Here is a 23,674-nt window from a genome sequence, read left to right as displayed (position 1 = left end):
AGTGGACCATACCAATAATAATAATCGTCAAGTCGGATGAAGATATATGTAAAATTTCTGAGCTGTATCTGATATCTGGCAGAAAATATAATAATTGTGAAGTGCATATTGCAAATGTGAGGGACTACAACGCCAAATCGCATGAAACATATTCATGGAAGCTATAGCTATATCTTAACCGATTTTCACCAACTTTGAAGCATTTTTTATACCCTCCACCATACTATGGAGGTACATTAACTTTGTCATTGAGATAGATGGCTAAAATTTTGCAAATTTTTATTTCTCCAGTAGGCAGGTTAAGTTCGTGAATGGGAATGTAGGTTTACGTTTTCATATAGCCCCATGTAACGGTACCTCCCGGTATTCGGTATTTTGATGATTTTAGCGACATTATTCACCGGAATTGTTTCAAATTTGGTATTTGAAGTTCGAAATGGATACTACATCCTAAGACAGAAAATTGTCTGCGCAAGTCGGTTTTGTCACTACAGCTATTCGAAGGCGGTTTTTATTAATGACTGGCTGTAAATTCCCCTGTTTGGTGTCTACTTTTTTCTTCGTTTCTCGACTTCTCTTCGATTTTGACATTGGCAGATATCAGGTATTGGGATTTTTGTTTACATTGTTTGCGGAATGGCAAATCAGCACAAAAATAAACAGAGGAGTTGTTTTTGGAGTAAGACAGAAAATTATCTGTGCAGGTCCACGTCTTCGTATAGCCCCTATATAACGGTATCTCCCTATATTCTGTATTTTGATGATTTTAGCGACATTATTCACCGAAAGTGTTTCAAATCTGGTATTTGAAGTTCGAAATGGATACTACACTCTAAGACAGAATTTTTTTTGTGCAGGTTCACGTCTTGGTATAGCCCCCATATAACGGTACCTCCCAATATTCGGTATTTTCATGATTTTAGCGTCATTATTCACCAGAATTACGTATTTAGAGTTCAGTCTGTGACAGGAAAATTTCTATGCAGGTCTAGGTCTTCGTATAGGCCCCATATATCAGTACCTCCCTATATTCCGTATTTTGATGATTTTGTATGAGATGTGGTATTTAAAGTTCGTAATGGATGATACAGCCTGTGACAGAAAATTGTCTATGCAGGTCCAGGTCTTCGCACAGCTCCGATATAACGGTGCCTCCCTAAATAGTAGGGAGTATGGCAATGGCTATTGGCAAACAATGCCTACATAGTTCCACGTCGTATAGGCCCCAATATAACGGCTATATTTGGAATTTATAAAATTTTAACAGAATGTTTTAAGATAAGATTTTGAAAATTTCCAAATTCGTTCCAAATGGTGAAGGGTATTCAAAGTTCGGATTTTTAACTTGTTCTAGGCTGATTTCGGTCGTATGTGCAAAAATCCCGTCCATTTGGGCGGATATTTACAACTTGGTCTTCTATAATCCCTAAATCGGATGAAACATATGTATGGGAACTATATCTGAATCGAATTTCAATAAATATGAATTACTTATTACTGGACTGCATTTGATCGGATGAGCCGAAATATATACAATTTGAACGAAAATTTGAAATAAAATTCAAATCGGATGAAAATGGGAGTAACATAAAAATCTGAACTTAGATTCAATAAAATTACCAAACATACTTCTGGACTGAACTTGGCAGTGAGTGCTTAAATTCATTCGATTTAGGCTGATGTTATGAAATTGGCGACACTATATACGGGAGCTATATCCAAATCTGATTCTATTAACACCAATTTCAATAGGGTTCGTTCTTGGGCCAAACAAATGATTTGTGAAAAATTACAATAAACAAGTAGAAAGCAGTTGAGTTCGACTGGGCCGAACTTTGAATACCCTCCGCCATTTGTAAATTAACACTTTGTTATCCTATTACGAACTTAAAATACGAAATTTCAAAAAATATATTATTAAGGATGTGGTTAAATTATCAGGGTACTAAATATCTGGAGTTTCTCCTGTATGAGGCTATACCTAAAGATGGATCTGTTAAGACAATTTTCTGTCATAGGAAGTGGCATCCATTACGAATTACACATCACGTTTAAAATAATTCATTTGAAAAGTTTGGCTAAAATGATCGTCATATATGGACCATAGGTAATATATACAGCAATATTTTTCAACCACATTCATTCCCTAAATATGCGTCCTAGACCCCATAAGGTATATATACTCATGATCAGTACAAAATTAACGATGTCGAGTCGATTTAACGATGTTCGTCCCTCTGTCTGTTGAAATCACGATACTGCCCACATTATTTGACGTAGAGTTTCAAATTTTGGCACAACAATTTTTAATGTGTCTAGGATGTAAATATAACGTTACCTCCCTATATTCGGTATTTTGATGATTTTCGCCACATTTTTTCATGGATTTGTATTAAAAATATTATTTGTATTTCGCAATGGGTTCTAGATCTGGTAACGGAACATTCCAATATCGCACATACTACGGCACCCATCGGTATTCGGTATTTTGGTAATCCTAGTCACATTTACCCACGAAATTGTTTCAAATTCGGTATTTAAATCTCGCAAATAGAAAACAATACTTTTAATATGAAATTGTTTATATAGATTCCTGTTTTTTTTTTATTGTCCTCATATAAAGGCTTCATCCACTTTATGGTTTTTATTATTCATTATCTTAAAGGTCTTACTGGTATTTGTAGTTTAAAGTGTTCTTTGAATCCAGATACTTCTCTATAAAAGTGTTTTATTTATCCAATGATGGGAGGTATTAATGGTTTTGAAAATTATTTAAGAGTCACAATTTTTTAAAGGACTTCCTGACAAAATTCGCATATTTTTTCAAAAAAAAAAAAAATAATAATAAGGGTTTCATGCAAAAAACATGAGTCTACATTTATTGACAAAATGATGGTTTTTGTGAGTTTTTTTTCTTTCTTTGTAACAAACTCAAATCGACCATCAGTAGTTTCACTTTACAGCATTAACTTAGCTTACTTCTCACAGTTTCACACCAAATAATAATCTTAAAATTAAAAAAACAACTTTATGAAAGAATGCGCTTCTTTTCACTGTCCTTCATCAGCCATTTTTCCATAGAAAAATGAATAGAACATTCCGACGAAAAGTAATTATTGGGGATGTCGAACTCGGAGAATCTTGATTAAAAAACAGGTCTACTGGATTTTTCGGGAAAATACCAAATGGATCAGGATTGCAGCATATTTTCAGAAAGAATTAAATAGATTATTTCAATTAAAACTAACCCCAATTACTGCTTCAATGAAAAATGGGAAAATTCCAAAACCCCCAAAAAAATCCCTGGATCGCCATCCCTAGTAATGGTGGTAAGAATAAAATTTTCATATGCAAAATAACGTCAAGGCAAATGGCATAAGAAAATATATCTGCTGGGTCGATATCAATCAGCGTTTGTCTGTTGAAAATGATTCGTGGTGGTTGCGTCAATTTCAGTAACCAATAGAAATGGCCATTTATATTCACGCGACACCATTACTTGCACAAAACTAAATTCAAATCGAAACGCATTTGTATGGAATTGTGGTGAGCATTGGCTAAGCATGCTTATGAGAAATACATATTTTCCACTTAATTGAATTGTTCTGTTTTTAATTGATGACGTAAAAGGGAAATGCGAGATTCAATAACTGTGGGTGGGAGGAGAAGAGACATATTTACTTTTCCAAAGTCGTAGCCACTACTTATAAATTCTATTTTTAACAAATGCATGCAACATAATTGGTAGTAGAACCAGTAAGGAAAGACAGAAAGGCTTTATGATACCCAACACCACTATGAATATTAACTAGAGTCCGGTTTTTATTTGGTTCATCTTAACCGATTTATACAAAATTGGTAAAATCTTAAAGCTTATTGAAGTACCTATTTATTTTCAAGCGTATGATGGTGCTATTTTAACAGGCAAGGTAATTTTTTTTTACCAAATGATAGTCCATACTCTTACCTTTGTAAAATATAAAAATTATGATATTGCGATTTTCTTCACAATAATGTGTCTTTAGATTTGCTCTTCTGGAGAATGTTAAATACCGGCTACGCGTTTCGTAGTTTTTCTAAAATTGTTTATTCTGTCTGAAGTAGCCGACCTTCTGCCGGGGCTTGAAATTTTCTCCTCTGGCTATGCGAACCGTAGTTGTCCTAAACTTATACGTTTTGTTGGCAGCCGGTCTTCGTCCGGGCCTTTAGTTTTCTCTTCTGGCATATGTCCACCACCGGGCACGATACCCATAGTTTTTCTGGTATATGGCCAACACTGAATTCGAAACAAAGAAACTAAACAAAAGCCTGGATCCATTAAAAAACTTGGTTTTAGTCAAAACTATTTCCATAGGTGACAAATTTAAAGCTAATATCTTGAGACCTACAAAAGATATCTACACATGTGGCACCATTTTTGAACGACAAAAGTGTAGTGTAATGTGATGAATAAATCTTATTTCTCCATAATGGGACATTTTCGAAAATACAACCTATTTATACCCTCCATATATCAACTTTGTCATTGCATTTGTTACTCCTCGAAATACTCATGTCAGACACAACAAATTATATATATATTCTTGATTAGCATAAAATTCTAAGTCGATTTAGCAATGTCCGTCTGCCTCTTGTAATCACTTTATCTTTCAAACGAATTGAGATATTGCACACATGCGTATTTTGTCAGTGGGCAAGTTAAATTCGTCATGTCGGTCCACGTTTTCGTATAGCCTTAACTCTAGTTTAGTAGAAACTCTTCAATTTTCTTTTCTTTTTTTCAATTAAATATTTTTCTGGACCCAGAAAAGATATTCGCACAAATTGTAGCATTTTGGAAAGGTAAGAGTGTCAGCTTTAATTTGGCATTAATGAGCCCCTTTTCGACTTTTTGTGGCTTTAAAAAAAACCGGGTCCAAAAAATCGGTATTTTGAATATAACTATTGAATCGCTTATAAATAACCCCATCATGTAACCACTTGTTGGATAGGTACTTTCATAAATTTTCCTATAGCGGGCTATTATTATTTGTCTATATCGGGTAAGTGGATTGGAGCCAGCCCGGTTCTTGGACCCGGACTTTCTGGTGAAATATATGGGGTCCCGGGTCCGTTCCTAAGAAAACAATAGTTTCTCGGAATGAGGGTAAAATACATACCTCTGGAAAAAATCAAAAAAAAATCAAAGAGTTTTTACTAAACTAGAGTTTTTCCAGGCTCCATATAACGGTACCCCTCAATATTCGGTATTTCATTGATTTTAGCGACATTACAGGCCGGAATTTGAATTTCGCTTGATTGGATACTTCCACCTATAACACAAAATTGTCTATTCTGGTCCACGTTCTCGTATACTCGGTCCTTTTCGGTATAATGCAGGTCCTCGTCTTCGCATCCGGGCCCGGCCTGGCCGAACTTTTTTTGAAGAACAAAAGTGTATATTATCGATAAATCTGTATCGATTTTTGCAAAATTTGACATACGCGATTCTAGGCGAAATTTGGCCAAAATTCATCCCATGTTACACATTCGGCGAACTTGAAATCATCAAAATTCCGAACCTTAGGAAATACCGTTATATGTGCGCTATACGAAAACATGAACCAAAATGGCCCTTTTACGAACTTTACCTGCCTACTGGCAAAATACACACGTGTGCTAGATTTTTATTGTGTGATTACAACATTTAAGATAGCGTGATTACAACAGACAGACGAACATCGCTAAATCGACTTAGAATTTTACGTTGATCCAGAATATACATTCATTGTAGGGTCTATCAAGTTATTTCAAGAAGTAGAACTATAGAATGGTGGAGGGTATAAAAGTTTCCCCACCCCTGTTGATCCGAGATTGTCGGTAAGAGAGAGAGAGAAAGATAGAAGGTACAAATTACAAATGTTTAATATAAATCAGCAGCTTAATTCATGTGGTTTAAAAATTCTAATATGAACAATTGTATTTGTGAAAATAGCATATAGTTCTTCGAATACAGTTGTATGTGTACATATTATTTTACACATACTTTAAAATTGATTTTGATATATAATAAGTATACCTTAACAAATAGATTAACTTTACATTTTTTATAAGATTTTTAATAATATGCAAATATTCTTAATATTTTCAGATACCTCTAAAGGACCACAAATGAAATGATTTTTTCTCCCCACAATCTTGCAATAAAATACCCGTGTTATACCTATGAGAAAACTCCAATTTAACTACAAAAATAAACAGCAAAAACAACAACAAAAATCCTAATCAAAATGTTTAAAACATCAAAAAAATACAAAACTGTATGTATGTACAAAATTAAATTTAAGTAAATAAATAAAATAAAGGAATACCAACAAAAACAACAACATCAACCAAAGAAACTATAGTGCTGTAAATATTTATAAATAACAATAATCAATAATTAGTCGTAAGTGTTTTTTGGAAACCAAATAGATAAACTAGTTTGAAATAAGTTGGACAACAACAACAACAAATGCTACAAACTTAATTATACCATACTTAAAATGTGTTAATGCTCATGTTAATAATAGCAATAAGGCTATACATACAAACATACATATATTCATAGGAACTTACCTTACACATACAAACAAACAGACGATTAATCAAAATGTGAGTGTGTGTTAACGAAAACTGTTCATCTTTATTGTTAAATTGAGAAATACGACTAAACATAAAAAAACTTTTGAAAATCTATAAAAAAAAAACGTGTAACTCAAATGAGTAAATTTATTATTAATTGTTAAATTAGGTTAGTTAAATAATAATTAGATAAATAATTAAGGACTTTCAACTTGATTGAAAGGCATATCTCTTATGACTTTCTTAAGTTGATGTATAATTTATTTTTTTTTTTAAACGTACGACTTTTATTTTTGAAGATAAGTGAAAAAATATTTGCATTACGTAATTTTTTTGCATGGAACAAAACACTTTCCGATAGGGGCAGATCGAATGAACTATTTCAACCTATTTTACTGAACTAGACTCAGTGATCGAATGATGACGAATCTAGCCCTCCACTATCTGTGACAAATGGTGCCGCAGAAGTGTGAGTTTTATGATAAGAAAAATTGAAAAAAACCGAAACTTTAATGCTCTGTTTCGGAGCCTGCAAGAATCTACTATTTTTGCAATTTGTTTTTCGATACTGTAAAGGGAAAAACGTTTATAGTAGTAACCAGTAAGGAAAGCTCAAAAGTCGGGCGGGGCCGACTATATGATACCCTACACCACTATGCATATTTAGTAGAGCTCTCGTAAAAAGGTTTATACAGAGCATTTCAGAGCTCTATGAGATATTTGATACAAAATCAAAATCTATCTAATTCTATCGTGCATTTTACGTACTATAGCTATATCTGAACCGATTTTCACCAAGTTTGATGTATTTGATTCTAGGCTGAATTCGGTCAGATTTGCCAAAACTCAGGACATTTGGGCTGATATTGGACATTTGGTGCGCAATCAACACGAAATTGGATGAAGATATATATAGGAGGTATATCCAAATCTGAACCGATATTTGTAAAACTGAAAAAGAAGATATTTCTTGGCTGCATCTAATACCAAATATTATTCTTGTATCGTACATTTTTCGAATTTGAGGGACTTAAAGTACAAATCGGATGAAAGGTATATATAGGAGCTATAGCTGTATCCGACCGATTTTCACTAAATTTGATGTACCAATATTAGCCATTTGCTGCACATTTAATACGAAATCGGATGAAGATATATTTGGGAGCTATAGCTATATCTGAAACGACTTTTACTAAAATTGGTGTCCTTGCTTCTAGGCTGAATTTGGCCAGATATGCCAAAATTCATGCCATTTCGGTTTATATTGGCGATTTGTTGCACAATTAACTCGAAATCGAATGAAGATACATATGGGTGCTATATCCAAATCTGAACAGATTTTGAGAAAATTAAAAGCGACTACTTTTGAGCTTTATCTGATATCTGGTACCAAATATCATTCCTGTGAAGAGTATGCTATGCTATACTATATCCAAATCTGAACAGATATTTATAAAATCAAAATCGACTATTTTTGGGTTTTATCTGATATCTGGTACCAAATATCATTCCTGTGAAGAGTATATTACGAATGTAAGGGACTTAAAGAGCAAATCGGATGAAACATATATATGGAGCTAGAGCTATATCTTACTAAAATGTGTGCGCTTGCAATTTTTCGGTTTCGGTCGGATTTGCCAAAATTCATGCCATTTGGGCTGATATTGGCCATTTGATGCACAATTAACACGAAATCGGATGAAGATATATATGGGAGGCATATCCAAATCGGAACAGATTTTAATAAAATTAAAATCAACTATTTTTGGGCTTTATCTGATAACTGGTACCAAATATCATTTCTGTGGAGTGCATATTACGAATGTGAGGGATTTAAAGACGAAATCGGATGAAACATATATATGGGAGCTATAGCTATATCTGAACCGATTTTTACTAAAATTGATGTACTTGCTTCTAAGCTGGTTTCGGTCGGATTTGCCAAAATTGATGCTATTACGGCCATTTGGTGGTCAATAACCCGAAATCGGATGAAGATATATATGGGAGCTATATCCAAATCTGAACCGATTTCGATAAAATTTAAAACAGCTATTCCTGTGCTCCATCTAATACCTGGTACCAAATATCACGGTTGTGGAGTGAACATTACGAATGTAAGGGACTAAAACACTAAATCGGATGAAACATATATATGCTTGCTATATCTATATCTGAACCGATTTTCACTAAATTTGATATACTTGCTTCTAGGCTGAATTTGGTCCGATATACTAAAATTCAGTCCATTTGGACTTATATCGGCCATTTGGTGCACAATTAACCCGAAATCGGATGAAGATATATATGGGAGCTATATCCAAATCTGAACCGATTTCGATAAAATTACAAACAGCTATTTCTGGGCTGTACCTTATATCTGGTACCAAATATCACGGTTGTGGAGTGAACATTACGAATGTAAGGGACTAAAACACTAAATCGGATGAAACATATATATGCTTGCTATATCTATATCTGAACCGATTTTCACTAAATTTGATATACTTGCTTCTAGGCCGAACCCGGTTGGGTGTGCCAAAATTCAGGTAATTTGGACTGATAGTGAACATTTGGTGCTCATTTAACCCGAAATCGGATGAAGATATATATGGGAGCTATATCTAAATTTGATCCGATTCTCACCAATTTCAATAGGGTTCGTCCTTGGGCCAAAAAAATATTGTTTGGAAAATTTCATCTCAATCGGATAATAAATGCGACCTGCATTTTGTTCACAAGAATACATGGACAGACGGACGGACGGACGGACGGACGGACGGACGGACAGACGGACGGACATGCATAAATCGACTCAGAAAGTGATTCTATGAAGGTTCTCAAAAGTAACTATGGGTCTATCTCGTTTCCTTCTCCATGTTACAAACAAATGCACAAAGACATAATACCCTTACCACTTTGTGGTGTAGGGTATAAAAATATTAACATTCATCCAGTTCTGGAACAGACCCTAAATCTCTATACAATTATTTTTTATATTTATCGACTACTTTCACCAAACAATTTTAAATTTTTTTCTCCTATGTGGTGTACACACCTGCAAACGATTTCGTAGTGGGATTCTCTAACTCATGTTAGTTACCGACAAATATCTGTACAAATTAACTTGTCCCTGGTCAAAATGTTAAGGGTAATGGGAGCATCAAACAAATTGTAGTGTTTTAGGGTATCACATGGTCGGCCCCGTACGCCTATAGCCTTTGCTTAGGCCGACCATGTGATACCCTAAAACACTACAATATGTTTGAAGCCCCCCACTACCATTAACATTTTGACCAGGGACATTTGCCCAATATTTACGCATTCCCGCGTGCTGTTAGTTGTTGTGACCCATTTAACAGCTAAATATATTCCAATGATGATCCAAAATGCTAGACTTCTTCCCTGTACTTAACTCTCTTCTCATGCATGTTTATTGGTTTAAATTGTGTGATCAGGAATTTTTTTCTGTTTTTGGTTCATGTGCGATCATTTCCAAAAGCAAGAAGCCCCTCTGTATCTCCAAATTTAAACTCATCTGTATGATTTCATTGTCTACGATATTTGGCTACATTCGTCAACGAAATCAGCATAAACAAGTAAGCAAAGGCTATAGTCTCGCGGGGCCGACCATGTGATACCCTACAACACTACAATATGTTAGAAGCCCCCCAGTTTGGAAGTTTTCGCTTTTGAAATGATGTCATGGAGCACTGCCCAGATATTACCCTTAGCAGTTTGACCAGGGACACTTTCTCAATATTTATGCACTCCGTCGTGCTGTTAGTTGTTGTGGGCCATTTTACAGCTAAATATAATCCAATGGTCATCCAAATCCTAGAACTCTTCTTAGTACTTAACTCTCTTCTCAAGCGTGTCGATTGGTTTAAATTGTGTAATCAGGATTTTTTTGCTGTTTTTTTTCATTTGAATCCCTAAATATTTTTCGATCCTCTCCAAAAGCAAAAGGCTCCTCGGTATCTCCAAATTTAGACTAATCTATATGATATTTTGGCTATATTCGTCAACGAAATCAGCAAAAAAAAGCCAAAATCGCCATTTGTGTATTTCGGACATCGTCTATCTACCCGCTGTCCTAAACTCTAACTTCATGCGAGATTTCGTGACCTTTGGTTTCTATTTGTGACCTTTATAACGGCTGCAAAATCAGAAAAAGAATTTAGTTGTTGGTCCATTTAAACCCTAAATATATTGCGGGCATCTTTGAAAACAATAGGCCTAGCCATTCTGAGCCTAAAACTACCCTTATGACAATTTTCGTGAGGATCGGACGATAACTGCAATCTGTATATAATAACCCCAACCTGTGTTGTAAGGTGAAAAAATATTACAAAATGTACACTTGAATATCATAAGTCAAAAAAATCGCATGCGATAAAAAATATAAAAAAATTGAAAAAAATGTCACAAAATGCTACAAAATCTATATTAACATCATTATTGGTATCTTTTTATGCGATTTTTTTAGATTTCATACTTTTATGCCAAGAGGGCATTCTGAATTGACAAAATTCTATACTATCGGTATCTACGTAACGGTCAGAATTGATCTGTTCGTCTATTTGTGATTTTCGCCGGCATTAATATTCGCGGTTTAATAGAAAATTTGACTTTTATTTAACACAAATGCTATGGTCTATTTCAACCACTAAATGTTACCCGATGACCACCAAAATTGGAAGGCTTCTTCCCAGCCCAAAGCTCTAGCCCCATGCTAACTTTCGCTTCGATTGGTCTATAATTGTGACCTGTAGAGCAACTGCAAAATCAGGAAATTTTTCAGTTTTTGGTCCATTTTAACTCCTAAATATTATGTGATTGTTAACACCTAAATATTACGGGCCATAATTGCTACCTGTAGAGTGATTTCAAATTTCATGGACAGATCGACTCAGCTCGGCAAGGTAGGAAGATCCATACATACTTTCCTATGTGGGAAACCAATATGTCGAGGTGTTACAAAATTTTTGGCCCAATCAAACTTATAATACCCCCAACACATATAGGGCCGATACGAAGACTTGGACCTGCATAGACATTTTTCTGTGACAGACTGTAGTTTCCATAACGAACTCTAAATACGTAATTTGAAACTGATCCGGCGAATAATGTCGCTAAAATCATCAAAATACCGAATATCGGGAGGTACCGTTATATTGGGTCTACATGAAGACGTGGACCTGCACACACAATTTTCTGTCTTAGGCTGTAGTATCCATTTCAAACTTCAAATACCAAATTTGAAACAATTCCGATTAATAATGTCGCTAAACTTATCACAATACCGAATATCGGGAGGTACCTTTATATGGGGGCTATATATGAAAACGTGGACCTAAATGACCCATTTACGAACTGCCTGCCTACTGGCAAAATAAGCATGTCTGCAAAATTTTAGCCTTCTATCTCGATTCGTTAAATCGACTTAGATTTTACTCTGATCAAGAATATACATACTTTGTTTGGTCTGACATGAGTATTTCGAGGAGTTACAAACGAAATGACAAAGTATAAATCTCTGAATAAACCCTATATCAAGCTACAATGGTTTTTATGAAAATTACATTCAAAATTAATGTACTAAAAGTGAAAATTATTTCACCAATTTCATGATTTTTATACCCTCTACCATTGTATGGTCCACGTGTTCGTATAGCCCCAAAAAACGGTACCTCCCGATATTCGGTATTTTCATGATTTAATCGACATTAATTACCGGAATTATTTCAAAATTCATATTGGAAGATCTTTAACCTATGGCAAAAAATTTCTTATGCAGGTCCACGTCTTCGTATAGCCCTCATATAACGGAACCTCCCGATAGTCGGTATTTTGATGATTTCAGCAACATTATCCACCGAATTGTAACAAATTTCGTATTTAAAGTTCATAATGGGTACTACAGCCTATGACAAACATTTTCGTATAGACCGGAACCTCCTGATAGTCGGTATTTTGATGATTACAGCAACATTACTCATCGGAATCGTTTCAAATTTCATATTGGAAGATCTTAATGGGTAATACAACTTATGGAAAAAAATTCGTATGCAGGTCTTTGTATAGCCCCCATATGGCGGTACCTCCCGAAATTCGATATTTTCATGATTTTTGCGATATTATTCACCGGAATTGTAACAAATTTCGTATTTGAAGTTCGTAATGGGTACTATAGCCTATGACAAAAAGCACCACGTCTGCGAATGGTCCAAGTGGTACTTTTCGGATTTTTTTTTTTTTGGAAAAATTTTAAGTTCCTTCCAAATGGTAGAGGTTATTAAAAGATCGGCCCGGCCGAACTTAACTTCATATTTTTTATTAATATTTATAGGAAATTTACCCTTTCATTATTTAATATTATTTGACCTTTTTTTCCAATTAGTTATTTACCTGATTCATTTTAAATGTGTGTATAACAATCTATTCTTATCTGTATAGACAAATAGCTAAAATGTTATTGTATTAATAAAAGAAACAAACAACAAAATTTATTCTTCTTCAACTCTGGAATCACTGTAACTGAAAATCAAATAATCTATCAATGTATCTATCTATTAAAAAAAGAAATTCTATAACTAAATAAAATTAAATTTAAATCAACAATAATTTGTTCTATTGATAAATAAAATGGAATGTAACATTTGAAACCATAAATCAAATATTAGCAAGAAAAATAATCCGAACAAATGGATAATAAAGAAAACAAAAACATAAAATATCTCAAGAGTATTTTTTGCATTATTTTTTGTGTAATATATTTAATTTGTAAATATAGTTTAATTACTTCAAAACGAAATCAAACAAAACAAGTATTACACTTAAAAACAATTTATTAAAATAAGCTTTAGACAAATAACAAAAATCTGTTTTTTATTGAAAATAAATCTAAATATTACCATCATAGGAAATTGTTAAAACAAAAGTTAATAATTTGTTGTTAACATAAAAAAGTACATAAATTGACAAAGCATTTAGTTTAGGTCTATCGTATAAAGCTAAGTTATACTAATAATAGTTATTAGCAACAACAATGAGTGTGTATTTATAAATATCAAAACAACAAAAACAAAAAAAATATTGATAATAATTATTATTAAAAATGTTGTCACTAAAAGGAGAACAAACAAAAAAGTAAATAACAAAAATTAGCCAAATAAATATTTAATGTTTTTGGTTTTGTTTCATACCACCACCAAAAACTATTCGGGAAAAATGGGTAAACAAAATTTATAATTAAAAAAATTACAAAAGAACATAAACATGTCAAATGTAAATTTAATATCAGTATAAGTCTAACATGCCATAACTCACATACAACCCATGTTTATAATCTTCCATCAAGCTATAATCAAAAACTATGACCACATCACTCTCTGTCTTCAAAATAACTTTAACAAACTCAACACACCCCAAACAGGATTATCCATACTCTTCCTGAATTATTTCGACATCTTTAGTAAGTAAATTGAGGTTAGATATTTTCAGAAAAAATCGATTTAATTTCCACTGACGCCTTCAAATCATATATTTGTACATACTTTAATTTCCACATCTCATTGGAAATAATAGTACGTTTACACTTATTAAATCGTATGGATTTCTACCATGGTAGAAGAATACAGGTAGATGCATCATTGCTTGGGAACATTGATATGACAAAATTCTTTAATTGCTTTTTTTTTAATAAGTAGATTTGTATAGGTTTTCCTATACGACGCCAATCGGAGATTGTTGATGCCACTACCTGTATTCTTCTACCATGGATTTAAACTGTCAATTCCATTGTGTATACGTCAAATGAAATCGCCTCTCAAATCCAGTGGATTTCATTTGACGTAGATGAAATGGAATTGACATCCAATAGATCTGTTATTTGTGGCGCAAATAAACTTTTCCTGATGGAAACGAAGCCTAAAACTCATTTAGATCGAACATCTTCTCATAAAACTAGACATTTATATTATCAATTCATTTCATTTTACCTTAAATTATGCATAAGTCGTGTTATTTAGTTGCCAGTGTAAATGTGACATTAGACCACAAAATAATCGCGCATTTATATTCGATTAAGATTTCCAGGTAACACTTTAATTAAATTTAAGGGCTTCGGACTTTGGTAAAATATTTATGTCTGTCATGTATCCCACGTAGTACTGATAATCATTAGACTATCTGTAAAAACACTTAAAGTACGTTTACATACAAAATCTCTTCCCGGGTTAACCCTGACAATAATCCTTAAGTCCTGCAAATTTTATATATACAAGTGATAAAACATGTTGAAAAGCAGTAAGTTCGGCCGGGCCAAATTTTGAATACCCTCCACCATTTTGAACAAATTTGGAAATTTTCAAAAATGTTAAAATCTTAACAATACATAATATAACCGTTATATTGGGGTCTATACGAAGACGTGGACCTGCACAGACAATTTTCTAGCTTAGACTGTAGTATACATTTCGAACTTCAAATACCAAATTTGAAACAATTCCGGTGAATAATGTCGGTAAAATCATCAAAATACCGAGTATCGGGAGGTACCGTTATATGGGGTCTATACGAAGACGTGGACCTGCACAAATAATTTTCTGTCTTAGGATGTAGCATCCATTACAAACTTTAAATACCAAATTTGAAGCAATTCCGGTAAATAATGTCGCTAAAATCATCAAAACCACGAATATCGGGAGGTATCGTTATATGGGGGCTATACCAAAACGTGGACTTGCATTTTCACCATTTTCAATACGAAAAGTCCTGCAGACATTTGAGTAAAATTTTATCAATCTACTTCATTTCGTTCGGAAGCTAAAGTGATTTTCACAAACGGACAGACGGAAGGTGTATGTTCTTGCACTTTTTGGAATTTAAATGGCTTTACCCCGCTCATTTTTCAATGTTTGCCGAATGGAATATTGCGATATGTTCAGCTCACGACCCATTTTTCGGCCACTGCGACGCCCGTTTCGATCAAGTCGCTTCTTTACTTTTCGAACCATTTCTGCTGATGTTGCTGTTTTCTTCCGTCCACTTCCTTGACGTCGGGCTACGCTACCGATATCACGATAATGAGCGACGATATGAGACACAAAAGATTTATTCACATTTAAATGTTGGAGTGCTCTGTACGCTTGTAAACAATATAATGAGCTGTCACTGGAACGATTGGCTAAGAAATGACAGCAGTCCGAAGTTGATTGCAGTTTTTCATCTCACCCAGTATATATCTTCAACCGAATTGTCAGTCCAAATGACCTGAATTTTTGCACATCCGACCGAATTCAGTCTAGAAGCAAATGAATCAAATTTGTAGAAAATCGATACAGATCTGATTTGGGGATTTAAGTCCCTCACATAGGTATTATGCAAGATAACTTATTTAGCTACCTTAATCAAATTTTGTCGAGACCGAATCAGATTAGGATATAGCTCCCATATTTATATATTTATCCGACATGAGGGTTATTGTGCTCCAAATGGCTAATGTCAACCTAAATGGAATTAATTTTGGCAATTCCGATTGAATTCATCCTAGAAACAAGTACTTCAAATTTGGTGAAATCGGTTCAGATATAGCTGTAGCTCATATATAGTTTCAGCCGATTTGGTGCTAAAGTCCCTCACATGCTTTATATGCACTCCACAAAAATGATATTTAATTCCTTGTATCAGAAAACCTTGCTCGAAAATATCTCTGTCAAATTTCATCGAAATTGGTTCAGATTTTTATATACCTTCGATAAACATCTTCATGCGATTTTACGGTTATTTTCCGCCATATATGTAATATAAGTCCAAATTGGATAGATTTTTTCATATTTAACCGAATTTTGCCATTTGGTGACTCTTGGTTCGGTATACCTATTGGTTTAATAAATATTTAATATAATCCTAATCGAAGCCATATCATGCTCTATACAACAATACAGTACGTTTACATATAGAGGATTTGGATTAAACTTAGTATACCCATATACTTCAAATAAATCCTTTTAAATTAGGTTAACCCTACAAAAAACTCGAACACGAACATGGCATTATTTAGTTCAGAGGTTGTATTATCTACTTCACATAAATTCCCAATATAAACTTGCAATTTGTATTAGGTGAAATGTGTGATTTTTCCTGCAAAACCAGTGGTGCTGCGTATCATTAGTACTGTGATTTCGATCGTGATTGCAAATAAATCAAGATAGCTTTTGTTGCCACGGAAACAGAGTCAGATTTTTTATTTGAAATGTGACATAGGCTTGTCAAATAAATGATTTGCGTCAGTTATGGAGAAAAAATGTAAAATTTTTAACTTTTTTTAATACAGTTCAAAAAAAAAAATACTAAAGGGTTTGAAATAATTCAATACATCAAGAAACACACATAAAATGACACTCGTTCATAAATTATAATATACACACATATATATAGTAAAATACATACATGTATGTACTAGTTATCGAAATCTATAAAATTTCCCAAAAAACGTATTACGCATTATTCTGAAAATTTGTTTAATTTTTCACATCTTGTTATGTTTTATTTTTTTTTTGTAAATTCACAATCTCTAGAGCCCCGAGATTGTCGAATTTAATCAAATGTTACAAGTTGTGTTATACTTCTATGCATACATATTTATATCATAAGTAAATCATTAAATTAGTACGTAAATATCTTCACTTTATTTTGTATTAAAAAATAAATCTATAAATTTATACTCATTATTTTTTGAATTTATATAAAATTAAATATTCTAAAAGAAAATAATAATAAAAAGAATTATTAAATAAACAAAGATAAAGCGAAGTTTTCTTGGTATAAAGGGAAAGCGGAGAAGCTGCATCGAGAAAAGTGAGGGATTGTGAAGCTATTTTTTTGAAAAATAGCTATAGAAATAGGTAAAATTAAAACACGTCAAATACAAATAAATTCAGTTTTAATAACCATTGGACATGTCCTGGAACACGTCGTGTATTCGATACACCTTACACATACCACTTTCTCGTCACAAAGGTATTGCCATGGTAAAATGATATCAAGGTAGGGCTATGATACCATATGATTTTAATTTTTTTATTTTCTTGGCTTAATTATTAATTAATATGTCATCTTTATTTGTTTATGTATGTGTTTTCTTTTCAATAACAAAAACATTGTTCAGAAAACATTAAAATTCGGGTGTTTTCAAAATGTTTATTTCAACGTATGCATCGACAAAATCTAGAGTTTTTGTAGCGAAATAATCCTTTAGAGATATATAGTACATGATTTTGAAAATAAGTGTTGACCTTTCATTCAGTTATCGCGGTTTTCAATTATTTATTCAAAATAAATGCAACAAGTTGTTTGATTTTTTATTGTTTTGATACTAATTCTGACATTACAAGCCAAATAGGTAGACCTCTATACTTGCAATTTTTTCAAAGTTGGCCTACCTTCTGTTCATTGTACCATGGGTATTGCTACCATTCATTACACAAGAATTTGTCATAATTTTGGTGCGATTTTTTTTTACATTTTAAAACATATCATGCGTCACAAATCCAGAAAAACACGGCTCTCACCATGAAAGTTTCAGAATGTTTAACTCACACAAAATTGGTGCAATGTGTGTTACTCAAACGCCTTTAATGTACACACAAGAATAGAGGTTCAGTTCTTGTTCTGTGAAAATGAGAAATAAAACAAGTAAAAACGCAGTAAATACCCTTGCAAGAATTAGCAACTTTAAAAAAATGCCTTTGGCGGGGCCGATTATAGGGATGAGATAAAAAACTGCAACAATGTCAAACGTCATAATTTTTACTTTTTTTAATTTTATTGATCGAATGCTCAAAATGCATCAAATTTTAGAATACGTTTAGATTTGCTCGAATTGGTCACCTTTGGCACAAATTACAGCCTTCAAACGGCCAATGAAACCGTCACACGCTGCCCGAATGTTGCTCCGCGGTATTTTGGCCCACTCCCGGCGAAGCGCTTGCTTGAGGTGAACGACACTTTGGTATTTTTATACCCTCCACCTTAGATAGGAGGGTATATTAACTTTGTCATTCCGTTTGTAACATCCTTAAATATTCGTCGTAGACCTCAAAAAGTATATATATTCATAATCAAAATAAAATTCTAAGTCGATTTAACGATGTCCGTTTGTCTGTCTGTCCATTCGTCAAAATTTAACAGAGCAATTTGTATTGTATTTAGGATGGTTGGTATTGAAAATGAGACATATCGGTCCACGTTTTAGTATAGTCCCCATATAACGGTACCAGGGTTGGGCATATTGCACTAAATTTTTAGTGCACTAAGAATTAAAGAATAAGTGGTAGTGCTATTAAAATTTCACTACCACTAAATGGCTAGTGGTAGTGAAAAATTAAATTGCACTACCACTAACCATTTAGTGGTATTTAAAAAAAATTGCACTACCACTAAACTTTAGTGGTAGTGCAATTTTTAATAACACTACCACTAAACTTTAGTGGTAGTGCAATTTTTGATAGCACTACCACTAAATTTTAGTGGTATTAAAAGTAAAATGCACTACCACTAAAATTTAGTGCAGAAGTTAAACAGAAGTTAAATGGTATTAGTCTGATATAAATATTTTGACGTTTTTTGGGAAAATACATCGAATTATATTAAAAATTAGGACGGAAAAACTAGAATATGCTCCTTAAGGTATACAAATACTAATAATATAACAACAAAAATTAAGTGAGATATGTAATTTATGAGAATAAGAGAAATTGGGAGAATGAAAGAAGAATAATTATGTCGGACGATTAAGAGAGATTTATAAATTTAAATTAAATCAAGAGATTAGATTAAAATGTTAATTATTTGTTCTTTACTAAAAGTTAAATCAATGGTGTACCAGTGGATGATGGTGTCGCTGTGCAAAAAGAGATCATTTAAGAGAAAATAAAAATTCTATTTAAAGCAAATATGAATACGGGTACATGAATTGGATTCTGGGTGTTGATGAACTAGTCAGTCGGTCACTTATCACTCTGCTCTTTGAAATACATTCTCATTACCATATTTGATCACAAATATTCATGACATCAATTTAGTCATGGAATCTCATTGAATTTCTCATCTCTCATGTTAGTTTTGTTCTATTTATAGATTCGATTCTCATTATTATCAGTTGTTGTTATTACACTAAAATATTTAACTTAACTGTAAACTTCCAGTTATTTTTTCTCTATTTTAAATTAAAAGTTATTTTTATTTCTTTTCCAAAGTTAGTTTTAAGTTGGCGTCACAAATGTGAACTTGTTTACGAAAACAATACACTAGTAAATATCACCGGTGTTTAATTTATTTAAGTTGTGATAAATTTGAAAAAAACAATTTGCAAAATGAGTGAAGAAAAGTGTTTTGATAGTGACGATTCAATAATGGATCCAACGTTTATTCCTGAAAATAGCACTACCGATGTAATAGACTCTTTCGAGCTTGATTTAGTTGGAGTCAACAAACTTCTTTTTAGTGAAGAATTTTTTAAAATAATTAAAAAGGTAATAAAATATTTCAAGTTTTAATATGTGTACTTAAAAATAAACCTTTTATTAGAGAAACAAAACTACATACGAAAGGGATATGTGTGGAGTAATTGCTATCTGTCAAGTGTGCCAGAAACATGTAAAAGGATCGATTAAAGTAAGTTCTAATTTCATTCTTCACATGCGTAGCAAACACCCAAAAAAATATGCCGAGTTTAAAGCCAAAAAAAATGAAAACAGGCAGAAAACTGGTCGGAAATCGGCACTTTCAGAAGATGTGTTGAACTTCTTGTGTGATACCTGTTCTCCGCTCTCCTTGATAGAAAGTAAGAGCTTTTTAAAATTATTTCCCGGAAAAAAAATGCCTAGCAGGCGATCTATCACCCGACTACTGTCCGACAGTAACCAAAAATATGTCCACAAATTGTCCATTGCTTTGGAGAACGTCAAGTATGTTTGCACTACAACTGATCTTTGGTCTGGAGGGAAGAAGTCATTTTTAGGAATACGTGCCACTGGTTGGATGCTTTCTCTCTAAAAAGAAAGTCTGTTGCGCTGGCCTGTCGAAGATTCAAAGGAACACATACATTTGATAGAGTAACGGACATGATATGCGAAGTAAACGAGCAATATAATTTGCCACTTAGTAAAATTGTTTACACTATAACTGACAACGGCTCGAATTTTGTAAAAGCGTTTAAAGAGTTTGGAGTTACTTTGAGTAAGTACTATTTATGAAAATTAAGAAAACGACTATTAATATTTGCATTATTTAAGACGTTGACGCTAGATATGGAATTGATTCTGATGAAGATTCAGATCAAAGTGAATTTAGTTTCGCAGGGAGCTTAGGACCCATATTTCATATTGTAGAGCCAAGATTGTCAAAGCATTTTAGGTGTGCAACACATACACTGAATCTTCTTGCAACAACGGACTTCACAAAAATTTTAAGTTCGTCGGATGAAAACATTCAAAAACTGCACAAATCATCATTTGAACGGTAAATGTTGACAATTTATATCAGCGAATAATTTTAAACATTATATTACATTCCAGTTGCACTCAGATATGGCACAAATGTCACAGACCGAAATCTGCAGAAATTATAAGTGCAGTTTTATCTTCGCAGCTCATTACTCCGTGTGTTACAAGGTGGAACTCACTGTATGATTCGGTTAAGAAATTACTAGAATACAAACATAAGTTAGGGGAACTCTGCTATCGGCTTGGAGTTCCATCATTTCTGGGCTCTGAGATTGAATATTTAGAAGAGTATTTGAAAGTGCTAAAGCCCATTGCAGAAGGAATCGATTTTTTGCAAGGCGAACAAAATATGTTTTTCGGCTACTTTATACCAACATTGGTGTCCATAAAAATGAAACTTCGTCGGCTGGAAAACGAAAACCTAGCATTTTTAGAAAGAGTCAATATAGAGATGCAAAAAGCTCTTCACAAGAGATTTGAAAAATATTTTTACCTAAAAGAGGATTCATTAGATGCGGTGATTGCGGCGATTGTGATACCAGATGTCAAGCTGAGATTTTTAAAAACCCTCTTAGAGACGGCCAACAACATTACGGAAGATGATATTAAAACACACTTAAACCACTATGGGTTAGAATTTGCCAAACAATTAGAAAAGACTCCCAATGCAACTTCCATTTCCAGCCAAGCTTCATTTCTAGACTTTGGTGATGAACCCATTGGTAATTATCCTAAATTGAGTAAAATTAAAAGAAGCAAATTTTCTATCCATTGCATATGTTCATTTCAGTCGAATGCATTCATGAAACGCCACAATTGGGGAATGTTTTTCGTGAGACTGGTGCGTACCTCTCGGATCACGAAACAAGTTTGGAAATGCTGAATAGTTATCCCATTGTTAAGCAAATTTTTGTTAAATACAATACTGCACTTCCGTCTTCAGCCCCAGTGGAAAGATTGTTCTCTTTTGCTGGGATCATTAATCGATCTAGGAGGCAAAACCTGAGCGACAGCAATTTTGAAATGCTGGTCTTAAGAAAAGCAAATATGACAGATATGAACTAAACAATTTGTATATATATTATAAAAATTTAAATAAAATCGTGAAAACATATGTTTAATTTTACGTAATTCATCAGCATTGTTTTACTTTTTTCAAAAATATTAATTTAGTGCATTTTTTTAATTACACTAAATTTAGTGATAGTGCAATTAAAATTGCACTACCACTAAAGTTTAGTGGTAGTGTTATTAAAAATTGCACTACCACTAAAGTTTAGTGGTAGTGCAATTTTTTTTTTAAGTACCACTAAATGGTTAGTGGTAGTGCAATTTAATTTTTCACTACCACTAACCATTTAGTGGTAGTGAAAAAAACAATTGCACTACCACTAAGTGAATAGTTGTAGTGAAATTGTTAGTGCACTAAAAATCTAGTGCATTATGCCCATCTCTGAACGGTACCTACCAATATTCGTTATTTTGATGATTTTTGCCACACTTTTTTACGGATTTGTCTGATAATTGGTATTTGGAGGTGATAATGGGTCCTAGTTCGTGTGGCGAAGCATTGTTTGTGTAGGTCCACGCTTTGGTATGGCCCCCATAGAACAGTACCTCCCGATATTCGGTATTTTCATGATTTTTACATTTCTTCGCGAATTTGTCTAAAAATTGGTATTTGTGGGTTCTCTCTCCTTTGGCGACACATTGTATGTATAGGTCCACCTTTTTGTATACCAATATTCGGTATTTTGATGATTTTTGGCACATTTTCCCATGAATACGTCTATTGGTATTTGTGGATCATAATGGGTTCTAATGTTTCCTTTACCCTAAGGTGGACGGTATTAAAAGTTCGGCCCGGCCGAACTTAAGCTGGGAATACATAAAGCGCTTATTTGGCTGGCTTAAGTCATCGGCTGGCTTCTTCGGAAATGAACAAAGGAGCCTAGGGCCAAAATCGAACTAGGTCAATCTAAAACTCCTTTGTTCATTTACGAAGAAGCCAGCCGATGACTTAAGCCAGCCAAATATGCGCTTTATGTATTTCCAGCCTTATTGTTCACTTGAAATGAAGCGAGGAACCTCATTTTGTAACCATTCTTGGTGGCGCACGCTGAGTGCGACGGTGCTGAGTCCTGTTGCAATGTCCAAGGTTTAGGGCCAAAATGTTTGCGTGCCCAAGGTTTTAATACACCCTCCAGAATGTTTTCGCGATAATATTCGGCATTTATTCTGATGCCACGGTCGATTAAGGCAAGCGGGGAGCGATCATCTGCTGTTAAAGCGGCCCACACCACCACCATGGCCGGAGAAAACCGAATTCGGTCTTCACAACTTACGGTCAAGCGAATCCACTCTTTAGCTCTTTTGAGTCTATTTTCTTTCTGTTGCGGTGTAAGTTCTTGAACTTTTTGGAATTTCAATGGCTTTACCCCCAGGAATATTGGAATATTGCGATATGTTTTTCGGTCACTGCGACGCGGGTTTCGATCAAGTCGCTACTTTACTTTTAGAACCATTTCTGCTGATACTGCTGTTTTCTTTCGTCCACTTTC

The 23,674-nt window shown here is 33.7% G+C and overlaps 2 protein-coding genes across 2 annotated transcripts in view; both read left to right on the top strand.

The window, feature by feature from the left end:
* LOC101892092 (5-hydroxytryptamine receptor 2A-like) overlaps positions 1–6,370 on the top strand; it is a 343,177-nt gene extending 336,807 nt beyond the window's left edge. The window contains exon 10 of the mRNA XM_059125946.1: positions 6,131–6,370. The gene's annotated coding sequence lies outside the window, so the exon portion shown is untranslated. The remainder of the gene's footprint in view (positions 1–6,130) is intronic.
* A 14,540-nt stretch (positions 6,371–20,910) lies between these two features.
* Positions 20,911–22,564, top strand: LOC131803556 (uncharacterized). Its single transcript, XM_059124914.1, has 3 exons — positions 20,911–21,129; positions 21,186–21,835; positions 21,904–22,564. The coding sequence occupies exons 2-3, from the start codon at positions 21,463–21,465 to the stop codon at positions 22,176–22,178; spliced, it is 648 nt and encodes a 215-aa protein (XP_058980897.1). The 5' UTR covers positions 20,911–21,129; positions 21,186–21,462; the 3' UTR covers positions 22,179–22,564.
* Positions 22,565–23,674: the final 1,110 nt, after the last annotated feature.

The sequence above is a fragment of the Musca domestica genome, unplaced genomic scaffold (assembly GCF_030504385.1).
Source record: "Musca domestica strain aabys unplaced genomic scaffold, Musca_domestica.polishedcontigs.V.1.1 10, whole genome shotgun sequence".
NCBI lineage: Eukaryota > Metazoa > Arthropoda > Insecta > Diptera > Muscidae > Musca > Musca domestica.
This window is presented reverse-complemented; position numbering and strand designations above follow the sequence as displayed.

Excerpts from the sequence above, each read along its gene's own strand:
- LOC131803556 (XM_059124914.1), top strand. The coding sequence starts at position 21,463 with ATGTTTTTCGGCTACTTTATACCAACATTGGTGTCCATAAAAATGAAA. Across the intron at positions 21,836-21,903 it reads CTTTGGTGATGAACCCATTG|TCGAATGCATTCATGAAACG; the intron begins GTAATTATCCTA and ends TGTTCATTTCAG.